This window comes from Oncorhynchus clarkii, unplaced genomic scaffold (assembly GCF_045791955.1).
Source record: "Oncorhynchus clarkii lewisi isolate Uvic-CL-2024 unplaced genomic scaffold, UVic_Ocla_1.0 unplaced_contig_8876_pilon_pilon, whole genome shotgun sequence".
In the NCBI taxonomy this organism is placed as follows: Eukaryota; Metazoa; Chordata; class Actinopteri; order Salmoniformes; family Salmonidae; genus Oncorhynchus; species Oncorhynchus clarkii.
The window spans coordinates 65,670-82,378 of NW_027260948.1; the positions used below are offsets into that span (position 1 = coordinate 65,670).

Below are 16,709 nucleotides of genomic sequence, written 5' to 3' on the forward strand. Positions count from 1 at the left end.
GAATCATGGATATGATAATAGGTCCATTCTGTCCAAACTTGCAGGCTCAAAGTCGTGTAAAGAAAAAAGAAGACACCCAGTATCCCATAGTTCCCCGCGCGTGCAGATTATATTGCGGCTCCACTTTTAGATCTCTACGGTCGAAAACACACCCAATCATTACACACGCACCCTTTGCCAACATGAAGGCGGATAGGGGAGCCCCTGCCATTGAAATGCAAGAATACAACTTGTGATTTCAAGAGGTAGCGAATCCCATTGCCTACGAAAATAGATGCGACACCGAATTAATATTTTGGGTGAGGCAACTCTTTTAATGCAATGTGCAATAGCTTTCCAGGATCTTAGAATATGGGGATGGTTTATACAGGCCTCGGGCCCAGAGAGCATAGCTAGCTTATGCTAATACGTTATCATAAATATCCATAGTTCCCGTTTCATTCGCTAGTTAACTAGCTAGCTACCAAACTGCATTTTCAGATACGATCTCTGGCAAAAAAATATGGGTGTCTTCTTTTTTGTTGTTGTTAACTAACGTGTTAGTAACTAGTCAGTATCAATATGCTAATGTTAACTCATCATTGGGGCTTGATTGGTAGCGTTAACGTTGATGTTGGGGTGTATTCATTAAAGCCGATTCTGTTGCAAAACTTCTTAAACGGAAGCAAACGAAACGGGGAGGGAGCTAACTGAATTTGTACATTTAAAAACTATTTTTAGTTGCAAAATGGAACGTTTTGCAACTGTTTGGAAGAATAATTACACCCCAGATCAGTGTGTGTCCAGTGTGTAAAAAGATTCACAAAATACCCAATGTTTCTTTGCATCAATTTGCTACATTAGTTTCAAATGGAAATGTCAACCAGCCTACTGATTTTTGTTGTTTGACAAACCAACGTTGAAATGTTTTGTTGTTTACAGTAAAGTGCATATTCAGATTTCTGTATGTACCAATGCAGGTTTATAATATATTATTCTACCATTGCAGCCCTGCAGAATGTCCAAGATAAGGCGGAGGGTAACAGTGGAGAATTCTAAAACCATATCTGACAGCAGCAGTAGCCAGACCACCACCACCCCGTCTCGCCGGCCCAGCGTGTTTGAAAGACTTGGCCCCAGCACTGGTAGTAATGCTGTCGAGGTGTGTACCTCTACACCTGCATCTAACCCACTGACAGATACAACACATGCATGTCCAGAGAAGGTAGAGAAAGACATCTTTGAATTTTGGATTCATCAGAGCAAAACCCTTTTTCTGCTTTATGAAATGACACTTTCTTGCTTTCTTCCTTTCAGACTAATTGTAGAAATTGGTTGAAGACTGGGAATTGCAGTTACGGCAATACTTGTCGCTACACACATGGAACTCAGCCACGAGGCAAAGGATTTAGTGGATCTTTTAGCAGGTTAGATGGCCTTGGAGAATTGCCTGTGACCCGTGTATGCAGGCAACTGAAAAATATATATTTTATGCAAGTGGGCAACACAGTCAGACGGTCCAAACATTCTCCCATGGCTGTTTCTTATTGTATTTGTTTAGCCAGTTGTCTTGTGCTGAACCAATGCCGGAGATTGCCATATGTTTGTGTGTAAACAGGTCAGCGGAGAGACCAACTGGCGATCTGCGAGAGAGGATGAAGAATAAGAGGCAGGATGTTGAATCAGATGCTACAAAGAGAGACCCAGAGGAGCCTACGTCCCCCACAGCCAGAGTGAGTTACTCTCCACACACACCTCGCTTTCATGTCCGGTTTTCTTTTGTTCTTTAGGACATAGTGAACCACCATTTTACTAGTTAGATATTAGACCAACATGTATGGGAGTCTTCCATGTAAACCTGTCTGTGTTCTGCAGCAGCGAGACTCGTCCCGAGGCCGCCACAGGGAGAAGGAAGATATAAAAATCACTAAAGAGAGAAGCCCTGCCAGCGAAGAAGAGACCACAGAGTGGGAAGCCAACCGCGAAGGTGAGGTTTGAAAGTAGCGCCGTGTTCAATAGGAGAATAAGAAAGCACGTGCCCTTATTAACATATGAAAGGAGAACTAATGAATGTCGAACCGTTTTTCACTCTATTGGGAAAAGGTGTTTGTATATTTGCATATTCTAACCTTAAGTAATGTGCTGTTGTATTTGTCTTTTAGACTCGGATAACGGTGACTACGACTACGAATTATCCCTAGAGATGAAGAGACAGAAGATCCAGCGGGAGCTCATGAAGTTGGAGCAGGAGAATATGGAGAAAAGAGAGGAGATTGTTATCAAGAAAGAGGTACCGGTATGCATGTATCGACTGTAGCTATATCTACTATAGTTCATAGAGCCCTGCGTGATTTAAGACTGAGTTTGATCTGTTTTATAACCTTATACTCTTACAATCTCTCACTAGGAGCCGACCACCAAAACTAGGACCACTATCATATCCAAGGTAAGAAGAGATACCTACCTAACCTTATTGTCATTCAGGAGCCATCCATATCAACACTCATATCTGGTTTAGACTTCTCTCCTTTCAGTGTCCATGCTAACCAATTCTGCCTTTATTCCACGTTGTAATTCCAGACATCCCCGGAGCGTTCCAGCTCTAGAGGTTCCCCCTCCTCCAGGAAGTCCAGTGGATCCCCCAAACACACTAAAGGACCTAAAGCTTCCGGTTCTAGGAAGAAGGAGAAGAAGACCTCTGTGTCGTCCTCTGCATCCGCCACGGCCAGATCTTCCAAGGGGGGCCACGGGAAGAAGAAAGGTCCCCGCACCCCCAGCCCCCCTCCCCCGGTGCTTCCGCTGGTGAACCCTGTCATGGCAGCCGGGGGGAAGAAGCACAAGGGGAAGCACAAGAACAAGGAGAAGTGTGAGGAGAAGCCGCCCAAGGAGGGAAAGGAGAGAGGGAGAGATGTGGAGAAACACAAGGAGAAGAAGGAGAAACGCAGGTAAAGAGGTTCACTGCCATGCTTTGTCCAGCTCCACTCCAAGCTGTAGAGGGATCTAGCAGCCTCGTTGAATAGGCATATAACAAGACCCACTGAAAACAACTGGCGTTTAAACAAGTCTGTTAGCACTGTTGTTGAATATACTATGAAAGGGACTCACTTTTAGTTTCTCTTGGCGCTTGCAGAGACCGGTCAGACAGCTCCCACAAGGCCAAGCGGTCAGTGATGTCTGAGGAACGTTCCGGCAGCGTGTCCTCTCCTTCCAGAGACCGAGAGGCGTCCCCGTCAGCCAGGAAGAACAAGTCCACCTCCCCAAAAGTAGCCTCCCAGAAGACCCTTGCGCCTGCCTCCCCACCTCACAGGTCAGTAGCCTGTTAGACACTAAGAAGATAACAACATCATTGTCATGCCGGAAGCAGTAAGATGACAGTATAAACATCGGCTTGCAGAAATGGAGAAATATGCAGCAGTACCTGAACCTGAGACGATGGTCTAAACATGCCATCTATCCTAACACTAGCATTTTCAGTCATGTTATTAGCAGGATTCTCATGAGTTGGTGTAGATGGTAGACAGACTAGCAAGACGGTCACTTTCCCTGAATAACCATAACCCCTCGTCCTCTCCTGGTCTTCCAGGTCTCCCCCTCCCCGCCACAAGCGCACCCCCAGCCCGCCCCGCCACCACTCCCCCTCCTCCCACTCTGGCTCCTCAGCCCAGAGACACTCTTCTTCCCCTCGCCGGCGCCGCTCGGCATCCCCCACCTACAACCGCGAGCCCCCAGCCGCCTCCTCACCTCCTGGCCAGAGGTGTTCCTCCCGCTCCCCTGCAGCCTCCCGGGACACCTCCTCTCCTCAGAGGAGGACTAGCCCCGGAGGACGAAACCACTCTCGGGGGCGTGAGAGAGGACGCAGCGAGAGGGGGAGGAGCCCACCTGCCCAGGAGCACCGACACGAGCGTCGAGACGGTACAGCAACTCATTAACATAAAACACAGACCATTTTCTATATGTGGTCACCTCCCTTTAAATAAACTACTGGTTTTCTATATGTGGTCACCACCTTTAAATAAACTACTGGTTTTCTATATGTGGTCACCTCCCTTTAAATAAACTACTGGTTTTCTATATGTGGTCACCTCCCTTTAAATAAACTACTGGTTTTCTATATGTGGTCACCTCCCTTTAAATAAACTACTGGTTTTCTATATGTGGTCACCACCTTTAAATAAACTACTGGTTTTATATATGTGGTCACCACCTTTAAATAAACTACTGGTTCTCTATATGTGGTCACCTCCCTTTAAATAAACTACTGGTTTTCTATATGTGGTCACCACCTTTAAATAAACTACTGGTTTTCTATATGTGGTCACCACCTTTAAATAAACTACTGGTTTTCTATATGTGGTCACCTCCCTTTAAATAAACTACTGGTTTTCTATATGTGGTCACCTCCCTTTAAATAAACTACTGGTTTTCTATATGTGGTCACCACCTTTAAATAAACTACTGGTTTTCTATATGTGGTCACCACCTTTAAATAAACTACTGGTTTTCTATATGTGGTCACCACCTTTAAATAAACTACTGGTTTTCTATATGTGGTCACCTCCCTTTAAATAAACTACTGGTTTTCTATATGTGGTCACCACCTTTAAATAAACTACTGGTTTTCTATATGTGGTCACCACCTTTAAATAAACTACTGGTTTTCTATATGTGGTCACCTCCCTTTAAATAAACTACTGGTTTTCTATATGTGGTCACCACCTTTAAATAAACTACTGGTTTTCTATATGTTGCTGTTTGTTTACATGAAAACAGTGTCTACATTGTGTCGTTTGACTGGACGCTGTAATGACACAGACCTGTGTTTTTGTCTCGTCCATGCAGAGAGCCGCGGGAAGCGAGAGAAAGACGGTAGCCGTGACGACCGGGACTACGAGGCGGCAGAGACGAGCTCTTCTCGTGATGCCGCCCGTGAGGACCGGGAGACAAAAGAGGGGCGAGAGCGCCGGGGTGACGGGCGCAGCGACCGACGAGGAGACTCCACCAGTACCTCCAGGGACCCCACCAGGGATAGAGACCGGGACACCAAGGACTCGACCCGGGAACCCAGAACCACAGAGACCACGTCAACACGCTCCGGACGAGACCCTCTGGAGTACAGGGACCGAGAACGGGAGAGGGAGCGAGAAAAGGAGAAAGAGAGGGAGCGGGAGAGAGGAGAGAGGGAGAAGACGGACAGGAAGGAGGAGGCTGTCCCGGAGGAGGGGAGGGGCTATGGGAGGGGCCACGGGCGAGAGGAAGGAGGGAGGACTGAAGGGAAGGGGGAGACGAGGACAGAGAGTAGAGCTGAGAGACCTGGCAGGGGTAGGGGCCGCGAGGCTGACGCATCTGACAAAGGTGAGGTCACACATGACATCACACATCTTATGACCAGCAAAATCTACTAATGGCCAGTTGGAGTAACAGTTGTTAATGTGTTTGTTGCTGTTGTGTTTGTGGAAGTGAGGGAATTTGATCAAGATGAACTGCGGTGCACCAGTCTATGGCTGAGGGAGGAGCTCCCTTCTCAAATGGAACAGTAATCTGTGCTGCTCGGCCATGTTGTCAACAAAGCAGCATGGAGCATCACCCAGAAACATCTCTTTTTGATCAAATGACTTTTCATTGGGAAGGCAGATAAAGCGTTTATATCAAAAGCAATCACTTTTTCACGTGAGAAAAGCCTCTGATTCCTACTCATTACTCCACGTTCATAACCTACGTCACTTTTGCACGTGAGAAAAGCCTCTGGTTCCTACTCATTACTCCACGTTCATAACCTACGTCACTTTTGTTTTGTACCTGTTTCGCCGTCAGCCCAGAGGGGGGCACCTGGCTCGTGCCTGGGAGGCCGCCCGCTTCCAAAACGAATACAGTCACTGTTCACCTGGTGCGAACTCCTCCCACCGGGGCATCCCAGGCCAGATAATCCAATCCCCTCTGTGTCTGTTTCAGCATACTCTTAACTCTGTCCTTCCTGCCTCAGTTTCCTCAGGCTCCACCCGGAACGCCCGAGGCTCCCAGCAGGAGAGCGGTGGTCATGACGGCTGGGAGTCACGTAGCGGCGGAGGCTTCCGTGAGAAGAGTGCGGAGAGGAGCACCGACCGTGGGGCGGAGAGAGGAGGCGCAGAGAGAGGAGGAGGCGCTGAAAGAGGAGGTGTCGACAGAGGAGGAGCGGAGCGTGACCGTTATGACGGAGACAGGAGAGGAGGGGAGCAGGCGACTGGGAGAGACTCATCCTACGACCGAAGAGGTGGTCACACCGACCGTGGTGACCGCAGAGAGAACAGGGAGAGAGGTGAGGAGAAAAAATACATTTCATCTATAATACACGTTAAATAAAATACCATTTGTAATACGCTTATCATTGAAAAACAATCTCAATGTTCTGTAGTGAGTGATTTAAAACAGAAACGAGACATAGACAGAAAGGACACAGCTAGACAGGGCAACTGACAAAGGACACAGCTGATGCTACAAGAGGCAAGGACAACAAGAAACACAGTTATATGTAACACAAAGCCTTCGTAAAGCATCCTGTCTCTTCCTCGTACGGGAGAAGAAGATCCAGGTCCCTCAGGCCCTCTCCTCTAATGCTTTCTGAAACATTCATTCAGAATGAACCCTTGGTGTTGGATGTTGTGACTGACTGTCTGTTTCCTCTGTTTCTAACAGAGCAAAGAGCTTCCTCTCCTGGTCGGCACCCAGCCAGAGGAGAAGAGCCGGACAGGGAGGAGACCAGAGGGAGGGATGAACGCAGAGGAGAGGAAAAAGGAGGGGACAGGCGAGAGGACAGGGCCCGAGAGAGGGAGCGAGAGAGGGAACGGGAAAGAGAGAAGGAGAGAGAAAGAGAGAAGGAGAAGGAGAGGGAGGCAGAGCGGGAGAGGGTTCGGGAGAGGGAGCGAGAACGGGAGCGAGAGAGGGAAAAGGAAAGGGAGAGGGAAAAGGAGAAAGAGAGGGAAAAGGAGCGAGAGAGGGAACGGGAGAGGGAAGAGAGGGAGCGGGAGAGGGAGGAGCGAGATAGGGAGAGGAAGGAGAGAGAGCGGGAGAGGGAACGAGAGCGGGAGAGGGAGCGAGAGCAAAGAGAGAGGGAGAGGCAGCGGGAATGGGAGGAGCGTGAGAAAGGAAGGGATGAGCGACGGGAACGGACTAGGGATGAACCAAGGGACGACCGCTCTGTCCGAGACTCGCATGAAGACCGCAAGACCAGGCAAGTATCAGTAGTAACCACCAGGGTTGGGGCCAATTCCATTTCAATTCCAGACCCAACGCTGGTAACCACTAACCCATGACACTTAACTAGAATCACTCCATTGTTTTACCTTAGTTGTGGTTAGTTTCCGTCTGTTTCTTTCCAACTTAACACAACCCAGCTGACCTCTAACCCCTCTTCTCTGTGTGTGTCATCTGCAGCCGGAAGAGGCACAGGGTAGAGACCACACCCAGCCCGACTCGCCCCTCTCCCAAGCGAGCAAGGGACGCCACCCCAGGAGACGGCGAGGAATACAACAGCCCTGAGGAGAAAAGTGAGCGTTTGATTGGTGGAGGTCAGCCCAAGGTCCGCCCCACCTCTGGCTCTGGCCCAATCACCATCCTCCCCGTCACAGTACCAGTGTGTCCTCCTCCTCCAGTGCTTGACAGTAGGGACACTCTTTAATGGGAAAAACAAACAGCACTGGTTCTGTCTGGAGGAAACTAGTCCCGTATGGATTAACACCTCCCCAAAGGGTGCCTTGGCCTGATCACTTCAATATCCCTCCACGTGAGCCCAGGGCACACTCAGTAATGGTGATAACACCTTTTAATGTTTGAGCACATTTCATACAGACAGACTGGAACTCAACGTGCTGACATAGAAGTAACAGCTGGTGTTTGGTTGTTATTAGAAGGCGATCAGAGATCTTTGAGACCGAGCCAAGGCACCCTTTAAGATAACAAGGTGTTTTGTTTCTTTGACCTTTGTTGACATTTCCATGATGTTGATAAACCTTGGTGCTAACAGAATCCCTCGGCTTCTTGGTGTGTGTTCAGGTGTTGAGAAACACCGGCTGTTGAGTCAGGTGGTACTCCCGCCCCAGGACCCCCTCCTGCGTTCCCCCCCCAGCACCTCTGTAGCGGAGGACGCCAAGCCCAGCCGCTGGAAGGACGAGGAGCGCCGTGGAGGCGGGGACAAGAGGGAGGGGAGGAGCCGTCGGAACGAGGAGGCCGACGCCCGCGGAGACAGAGGAGGAGCAGGCAGAGGAGGAGAGAGACGGGGGGAGCACCCCTCAGATAGCAGTACACCTGTCTCGGCCTCCGGCTCGGACTCTAGGAGGGGTAAAGAGAGGGACGGTCGGGAGCCCACCCCTCCCCCGCCTCCCGTGGCCCTGGTCACTGAGGACAGAGATACTCCAGTCCCGTCAGGTCATGAGGAGGGCAAGAAGAAGACTAAGTCCCAGAAGAAAGGCCTGAAGAAGGGGAGGAAGGAGGAGGCTGTGGCAGGAGGTGTTTCAGGAGCTCCAGAGAGGTTCACCAACCCAGAGCCCCCCTCATCCATGGCCCTCTCGGACACCCCCCCGCCCCCTCTCCTCTCCCCCCGCAAAGCGCCTAAGAAGAAGGCGCTGGACAAGAAGAGGAAACGATCCCGTGGCGCTGAGTCGGACGCGTCGGAGGAGGAACCAGGCTCCTCCCATCTTCCCCCGGGCAAGAGGAACAAGAGGGGTCCCCGGACGCCCCCGCCCGCGCCAAAGGAGGCTCTGCTATCCCAGAGGGCAATGCCACATTCAGTTGCAGAGCCCTTGCCACAGCCCGTCAAAATGGACGCCAACTTCAGCGACTGGTCTGACGAGGATGTGCTGGAGCGCGGTGGTGGATCGGCGCCCGTTAAGGCACCCCCCACAGTCCCCACTGAGAGGACTCCGACCGAAGCTCTTCCCAGGAGAGGAGGTCCGAGGGGGGGCAAGGAGAGGTTGGAGAGGCCTGTTCCCCTGCCCATCGCCCCTCTGCTGTCCCAGGACCCTCCCATGTTACTCCAGACCCTGCCTCCCCAGCCCCTCATGTCCCAGCCCCTGCTGAGGAAGCCTCCTCCGGAGCAGAAGAGGAGCAGCAGTATGGGAAGCAACCAGAGCAGGGCCTCATCCAGACGTCTCCGTTCTCCCTCCAACGAGTCAGCCCACAGAGAGGACCCTCAGCAGGGCCAAGGACCAGGCCGACCCAGGAGAGGACACCAGCTCCAGGGGGCCAACTCCCGAGACCGGGAACGAGAAAGGGAACGAGAAAGGGAGCGAGAAAGGGAGCGAGACAGGGAAAGAGAGAGGGAGCGTGGTGAGAGAGAGAGGGGACCAGTGCTCACAGAGCCTCCAGTGGTGAGGGGAGAGGAGCGGAAGTCACGCATCGACCAGCTGAGGAGAGGAGAGCCCAGTCGCAGCACCTCCTCAGGTACGCCAGACACATACTATTAACAGGTTTTGTTGAGAAAACAGTGAGCTCCTTTACTAGTTTGATTTGATTGATATTATTATCTCTTATATTACATTTCTGTTGGTTTTCCTTCCCAGACCGGCAGGACTCTCGCAGCCACAGCTCCAGACGTAGCTCTCCTGAGTCAGAGCGGCAGGTGCAGTCGCGGGCCGGGTCCTACGACGGCAGAGAGCGTGAGAGGGAGAGAGAGAGGGAGCGGGAACAGTTTGAGAGGGAGCGTGAGCGCAAGGACCTCCGACAGCAACAGGGGCCTCCGGGGCCACTACCTCCTCTCCAGCAGCAGGGGCAGCAGAGAGACTGGGAGCCCGAGGGGCCACGGGAGTGGGGTGGGAGGGGCCGTGAACCCCTCCTCATGCGTGGAGGCAACAGAGAGCAAATGAGAGAGCGTGATCTCCGTGACATGCGGGGTGAGAGAGAGCGGCTTCTGCCCGAGGGTCTCCTGCAGCAGCACGAACGAGAGCGGGAAAGGGAGCGTGGTGGCAACAGGGGCATTGGCCGCGGTGGTGACCATGGCAACGACCGGGAGCGGGAGAGGATGCTGCTGATGGACCTGCCGCCACATGGGGACCCCAAGAACAGGATGGACATGAGGGGAGACAGACCAGATATGAGGGGAGACAGACCAGATATGAGGGGAGACAGACCAGATATGAGGGGAGACAGACCCGATTTAAGAGGGGACATGCGAGGAGATATGAGACCTGATATGAGGGGAGACATTCGAGGGGATATGAGAGGAGATATGAGAGGAGACATGAGAGGAGACATTCGAGGAGATATGAGACCTGATATGAGGGGAGACATTCGAGGGGACATGAGACCTGATATGAGGGGAGACATGAGACCTGATATTAGGGGAGACATTCGAGGGGATATGAGACCTGATATGAGGGGAGACATGAGACCCGATATTAGGGGAGATATTCGAGGGGATATGAGACCCGATATGAGGGGAGACATTCGAGGGGACATGAGACCTGATATGAGGGGAGACATGAGACCTGATATTAGGGGAGACATTCGAGGGGATATGAGGGGAGACATTCGAGGGGACATGAGACCTGATATTAGGGGAGACATTCGAGGGGACATGAGACCTGATATTAGGGGAGACATTCGAGGTGATATGAGACCTGATATTAGGGGAGACATTCGAGGGGATATGAGAGGGGGGCCAGATATCAGACCGGACATAAGGCCAGATCACATGAGACCAGATATCAGGGGGCCGGACAGGGCTGAGTTCTCTCTCCTGCTCCCCCACGAAGCCTTGGGACACGGCGGCATGGACCAGGACAAAGCAGGCAACAGCCATCACCCTGTGGGAGGACAGATACAGGAAGCAGAGAAACAGGACAGCATTGACGGTAAGGATCATCTACAATCACAAACTACTAGCCTGATCCCAGAACAGTTGGTGTGACAGTGACCATGGGAGCTGGCAACAACAGCCTTGTCCCAGATCTGTTTGTCTATGTTTGTGTTGATATGGTAGCAGGTTATTGACTGAGTTTATTTGTTTGTCCTCAGACGAAGATGACGCGAAGGCGGATGACGCTGTGTCGGTGGTGTCTGGCGGGGAGGAGTATGAGCCAATCAGTGATGACGAGTTGGATGAGATCTTGGCGGACAGCGCCCAGAAGAGAGAGGATGGGCAGGAAGAAGAGAAGGCGCCAGGTACAATACTGAGAACAGGACTACACAGTCCTTCTGACTGAGAACAGGACTACACAGTCCTTCTGGCTGAGAACAGGACTACACAGTCCTTCTGACTGAGAACAGGACTACACAGTCCTTCTGACTGAGAACAGGACTACACAGTCCTTCTGGCTGAGAACAGGACTACACAGTCCTTCTGGCTGAGAACAGGACTACACAGTCCTTCTGGCTGAGAACAGGGCTACACAGTCCTTCTGGCTGAGAACAGGGCTACACAGTCCTTCTGGCTGAGAACAGGGCTACACAGTCCTTCTGGCTGAGAACAGGGCTACACAGTCCTTCTGGCTGAGAACAGGGCTACACAGTCCTTCTGGCTGAGAACAGGGCTACACAGTCCTTCTGACTGAGAACAGGACTACACAGTCCTTCTGGCTGAGAACAGGGTTACACAGTCCTTCTGGCTGAGAACAGGGCTACACAGTCCTTCTGGCTGAGAACAGGGCTACACAGTCCTTCTGGCTGAGAACAGGGCTACACAGTCCTTCTGGCTGAGAACAGGGCTACACAGTCCTTCTGGCTGAGAACAGGGCTACACAGTCCTTCTGGCTGAGAACAGGGTTACACAGTCCTTCTGGCTGAGAACAGGGTTACACAGTCCTTCTGACTGAGAACAGGACTACACAGTCCTTCTGGCTGAGAACAGGGCTACACAGTCCTGAGAACAGGACTACACAGTCTTTCTGGCTGAGAACAGGACTACACAGTCCTTCTGGCTGAGAACAGGGCTACACAGTCCTTCTGGCTGAGAACAGGACTACACAGTCCTTCTGACTGAGAACAGGACTACACAGTCCTTCTGACTGAGAACAGGACTACACAGTCCTTCTGGCTGAGAACAGGACTACACAGTCCTTCTGGCTGAGAACAGGGCTACACAGTCCTTCTGGCTGAGAACAGGGCTACACAGTCCTTCTGGCTGAGAACAGGACTACACAGTCCTTATTGTTTGCCAGCGGGGTTGCCAGGTCATGAGAAATTCTGGTCTAATGGCTCCTCCAAACCAGCTCAAAACTAGCCCAATATCACACACCTGGCAACCCTGTCTAGTCTGCAGTTGGACACTGATAAAAGACAAACTGTTGTGTTTTTTTATTATTGTGAACTAAATTGTTTGGTTATTGTGGTCTAAGTCCTTCATATGTGCTGTGTTCCTACAGGTCCCCTGGATGTGATTGATGTGGACTGGTCCAGCCTGATGCCCAAGCAGAAGCAGGAGCCCCGGGCGGCAGGGGCAGCTCTGCTCCGGTTCACCCCAGGGGCAGTGCTCCTCAGGGCGGGCGTCTCCAAGCGGCTGGCTGGGCCCGAGCTCCTGGAGAGAGTCAGGGAGGTCTGCAAAAAGGAGCTGGACGACCCTAAAGGTGATTGGAGGAGATATTAGTACTATTACATACTGTACTCCATCTTTCTCCTACTGGATTATATTAGTACTATTACATACTGTACTCCTACTGGATTATATTAGTACTATTACATACTGTACTCCGTCTTTCTCCTACTGGATTATATTAGTACTATTACATACTGTACTACTGGATTATATTAGTACTATTACATACTGTACTCCATCTTTCTCCTACTGGATTATATTAGTACTATTACATACTGTACTCCATCTTTCTCCTACTGGATTATATTAGTACTATTACATACTGTACTCCAACTGGATTATATTAGTACTATTACATACTGTACTCCTACTGGATTATATTAGTACTATTACATACTGTACTCTGTCTTTCTCCTACTGGATTATATTAGTACTATTACATACTGTACTCCTACTGGATTATATTAGTACTATTACATACTCTACTCCGTCTTTCTCCTACTGGATTATATTAGTACTATTACATACTGTACTCCTACTGGATTATATTAGTACTATTACATACTGTACTCCTACTGGATTATATTAGTACTATTACATACTCTACTCCGTCTTTCTCCTACTGGATTTTAGAACCATGTATAATGTGACAGACATTATCCCTACCAGCTCTGTCTACTTTACAAGACACAGACTGTTAATGGAAGTATGCATACTTAGAGCGTGGCTCAGTCAGTGTGGTGCTAGCATATGATAAAGCCCCCCAAGCAGTCAGTGTGGTGCTAGCATATCATAAAGCCCTCCAAGCAGTCAGTGTGGTTCTAGCATATCATAAAGCCCCCCAAGCAGTCAGTGTGGTGCTAGCATATCATAAAGCCCCCCAAGCAGTCAGTGTGGTGCTAGCATATCATAAAGCCCCCCCAAGCAGTCAGTGTGGTGCTAGCATATCATAAAGCCCTCTAAGCAGTCAGTGTGGTGCTAGCATATCATAAAGCCCCCCAAGCAGTCAGTGTGGTGCTAGCATATCATAAAGCCCCCCAAGCAGTCAGTGTGGTGCTAGCATATCATAAAGCCCCCCAAGCAGTCAGTGTAGTGCTAGCATATCATAAAGCCCCCCAAGCAGTCAGTGTGGTGCTAGCATATCATAAAGCCCCCCAAGCAGTCAGTGTGGTGCTAGCATATCATAAAGCCCCCCAAGCAGTCAGTGTGGTGCTAGCATATCATAAAGCCCCCCCAAGCAGTCAGTGTGGTGCTAGCATATCATAAAACACTAAGCAGTCAGTGTGGTGCTAGCATATCATAAAACACTAAGCAGTCAGTGTGGTGCTAGCATATCATAAAGCCCCCCAAGCAGTCAGTGTGGTGCTAGCATATCATAAAGCCCCCCCAAGCAGTCAGTGTGGTGCTAGCATATCATAAAGCCCCCCAAGCAGTCAGTGTGGTGCTAACATATCATAAAACACTAAGCAGTCAGTGTGGTGCTAGCATATCATAAAACACTAAGCAGTCAGTGTGGTGCTAGCATATCATAAAGCCCCCCAAGCAGTCAGTGTGGTGCTAACATATCATAAAACACTAAGCAGTCAGTGTGGTGCTAGCATATCATAAAACACTAAGCAGTCAGTGTGGTGCTAGCATATCATAAAGCCCCCCCAAGCAGTCAGTGTGGTGCTAACATATCATAAAACACTAAGCACTCAGTGTGGTGCTAGCATATCATAAAGCCCCCCCAAGCAGTCAGTGTGGTGCTAGCATATCATAAAGCACTAAGCAGTCAGTGTGGTGCTAGCATATCATAAAGCACTAAGCAGTCAGTGTGGTGCTAGCATATCATAAAGCCCCCCAAGCAGTCAGTGTGGTGCTAGCATATCATAAAGCACTAAGCAGCGGCAATAGAAGCATCTTTTGTAAGTTGCTTCCATTCATCACTGGAAACATGCAGTGAGTCTAACCCAGCTCTCCGTCCATTCCTCCAGATGCTGACAAGCTGTTTGAGCACGACCTGGGTGCTCTGAACAAGGCAGCTCTGAACAGGAAGATAGAGAGGGCAGGTCTGCTGAGGAACCTGGGCCCCTGCTGTAAGGCCCTCTGTGCCCGCAGGGACATGGCCATCAGACGGCAGCTCCTCAAGAACGAAAAGGTGAGTGCTCCATGTAAATGTACTTGTACCCAGAACCATAGACTATTCTAGACCATATACCAATTGACTAAGATGGCCCTCTACTGTAGTATATATGGAGGAATGGACTGGGAATATGTAGATAGTATATTATAATAGATGGAGCAATATTTTGACACACACTGCCTATCGCTGTATAGTAAGCTAACTCTTTCTCTCTCCAGGGCCTGGCCAAGCAGATGTACCCCAGTGTTCCTGTGGTGGACAGTGAGCTCTTCCAACTCAGCATGCGTCTCTTCAAGAAGACTGTAGCCGCCGCCAGAAGCAACCAGCCCCCGTTGGGGCCCCCAGCAGGCCCAGAGAAGGCCGACAAGGGGCCACCGGGGCTAGTACCGGTAACTTCACCGGTAGCCAAGCCCAGTACACCACAGCCCCCCGAGATGTGTATCTCCTGAGAGCGTGCGGGGCTTATGGGTAAAAACAAACGCTGCATGATGAAACTGACCTGTGATCAGAAATTGAATCAGCTCTGACTACTAAGCCTGCTCTGAGTCCTTGCCCCCTAACTCTAAACCCCGCCCCCTAACGCTAAAACCCGCCCCCCTGCTATAGCTTTTTTAATCACAAGGAAAAATCTAACAAAACGCTGAAACTCTTGTCAGTCAGCAGTGCTGTCATTATGGAAGACTGATCTGATCCACAAGTACTGTACTGCTTCTACCATAGAGACTATTGGAGATACTAGCCTATGGAGGGATTGATAGAGGCCTTGTACAATGTACTGTACCTTGAACTAGAAATGACAATGCTACAGGAAAGACATGCATTTTCCCGAATAACACAGTTGTTTTTGTGCGATTGGATATTTGTTGTCGGAGGGTGATAAGTCTCCCTTTCGTAATGGCGTTGCTTTATGTTTTTTGTTTCTTTTGTTGTGCATTGGTTTTTAAGACTGCATTAAAGTGGTTAGTTGTTCATTTGTAATGGCTCTTATCCTTGCTTTGTATGGAGTTCAGTCTCAGTGCCATGTGCTGCTTGATGTCATTTGTGTATTGTTCAAGAGACATTGACTTACATCCCCGATGGCACCCTATTCCCTATGTAGTGCACTTCTTCTGACCTGGCCCATAGGGCTCGGGTCAAAAATAGTGCGCTGTACAGGGTGTAATTTGGGATGCATCCTGGCCAAACGCACTCAAATCTCCGAGTGACTTGTATGAATGTTTACTGTACTGCCAAGGCTACTCCACCCCGACATGAGGTCACTCAAAACTTTGGCAATGGCCTACTTTGCTAGGACCTCTGGGTTAAACTCAGCCAACACCCTCAGACTGCTGTGCCATAACAACACTCCAGTCTAGACTCTTACCGACATAATCCCATCAGGAGATGGTTTGACTCTTAAACTATGATGACTCTCTGCAGCAGTGTTGAATTGTCTTAATGTATTCTGTTTGCAGGTTGAAAGATTACATGAATTGTGGTGGTAGGTCTAATTGAATGGATTCTGGTGGTGGGTGTAATTAGGGCTGGGCGGTATACCGTTTTTTGCGATATACCGATATTGATGCATGGACCGGTTTGGGTTTTTATTTTACCTTCTATACCGGTATTTGAATGTTTGGTTTGTTAAATGAGATACGTAGTGTGTAACGTCCATTTTTATAGTTCACTACTTGAGTCTTCTCTCCCCATGCGGCTTTCCACACAGACCTAGCCCTGGCTCCAGGTCCTTTCACTCAAGGAGCACATTTGTTTTTCCTCGACCACGAGACACTTGCGTTTAGTCTGCATGGTCTATGCAGCACATGCAACAATGTTGATGACAACAATGCAGTTGTCACTTTGTGTCTTAATATAAATCTACTAGCATTCTATAATTACACTATTAGCTTGTTTTTTTTTTTACATCTGCAAACAGATAGTTTGTCTTCTTAACAAGTTGTTCCTAAATCTTGTTAGCCGCTAATGCTAATCGCTAGCTAATAAATGTCCTAGTAGGAGCAAGCGTAATTAGCTTATCAGCCTGATAATACCAGTGATGGTGTAGACCTAAATCAGCATGTTTGTGCAACAGCATTTTATAAATTAGAGGTAAACGCAAAGCAAGAA

The 16,709-nt window shown here is 49.6% G+C and overlaps 1 protein-coding gene across 3 annotated transcripts; it reads left to right on the top strand.

Moving 5' to 3' along the window:
* The first annotated feature begins 166 nt into the window (after positions 1-166).
* Positions 167-15,581, top strand: LOC139402488 (zinc finger CCCH domain-containing protein 13-like). 3 transcript variants are annotated; one of them, XM_071146453.1, is made up of 20 exons: positions 167-299; positions 989-1,204; positions 1,297-1,406; positions 1,598-1,712; positions 1,855-1,966; positions 2,142-2,269; positions 2,387-2,425; positions 2,560-2,924; positions 3,110-3,286; positions 3,563-3,891; positions 4,819-5,331; positions 5,960-6,271; positions 6,649-7,183; positions 7,387-7,613; positions 8,005-9,390; positions 9,510-10,799; positions 10,963-11,109; positions 12,309-12,509; positions 14,455-14,618; positions 14,822-15,581. In XM_071146453.1, exons 2-20 carry the CDS (start codon positions 998-1,000, stop codon positions 15,050-15,052), a joined length of 6,588 nt encoding a protein of 2,195 aa, XP_071002554.1. In that variant the 5' UTR covers positions 167-299; positions 989-997; the 3' UTR covers positions 15,053-15,581. The 3 variants fall into 3 exon arrangements, with proteins under 3 accessions (XP_071002554.1, XP_071002557.1, XP_071002556.1); XM_071146456.1 differs by having other exon boundaries at positions 7,387-7,499; XM_071146455.1 differs by having other exon boundaries at positions 989-1,141.
* Positions 15,582-16,709: the final 1,128 nt, after the last annotated feature.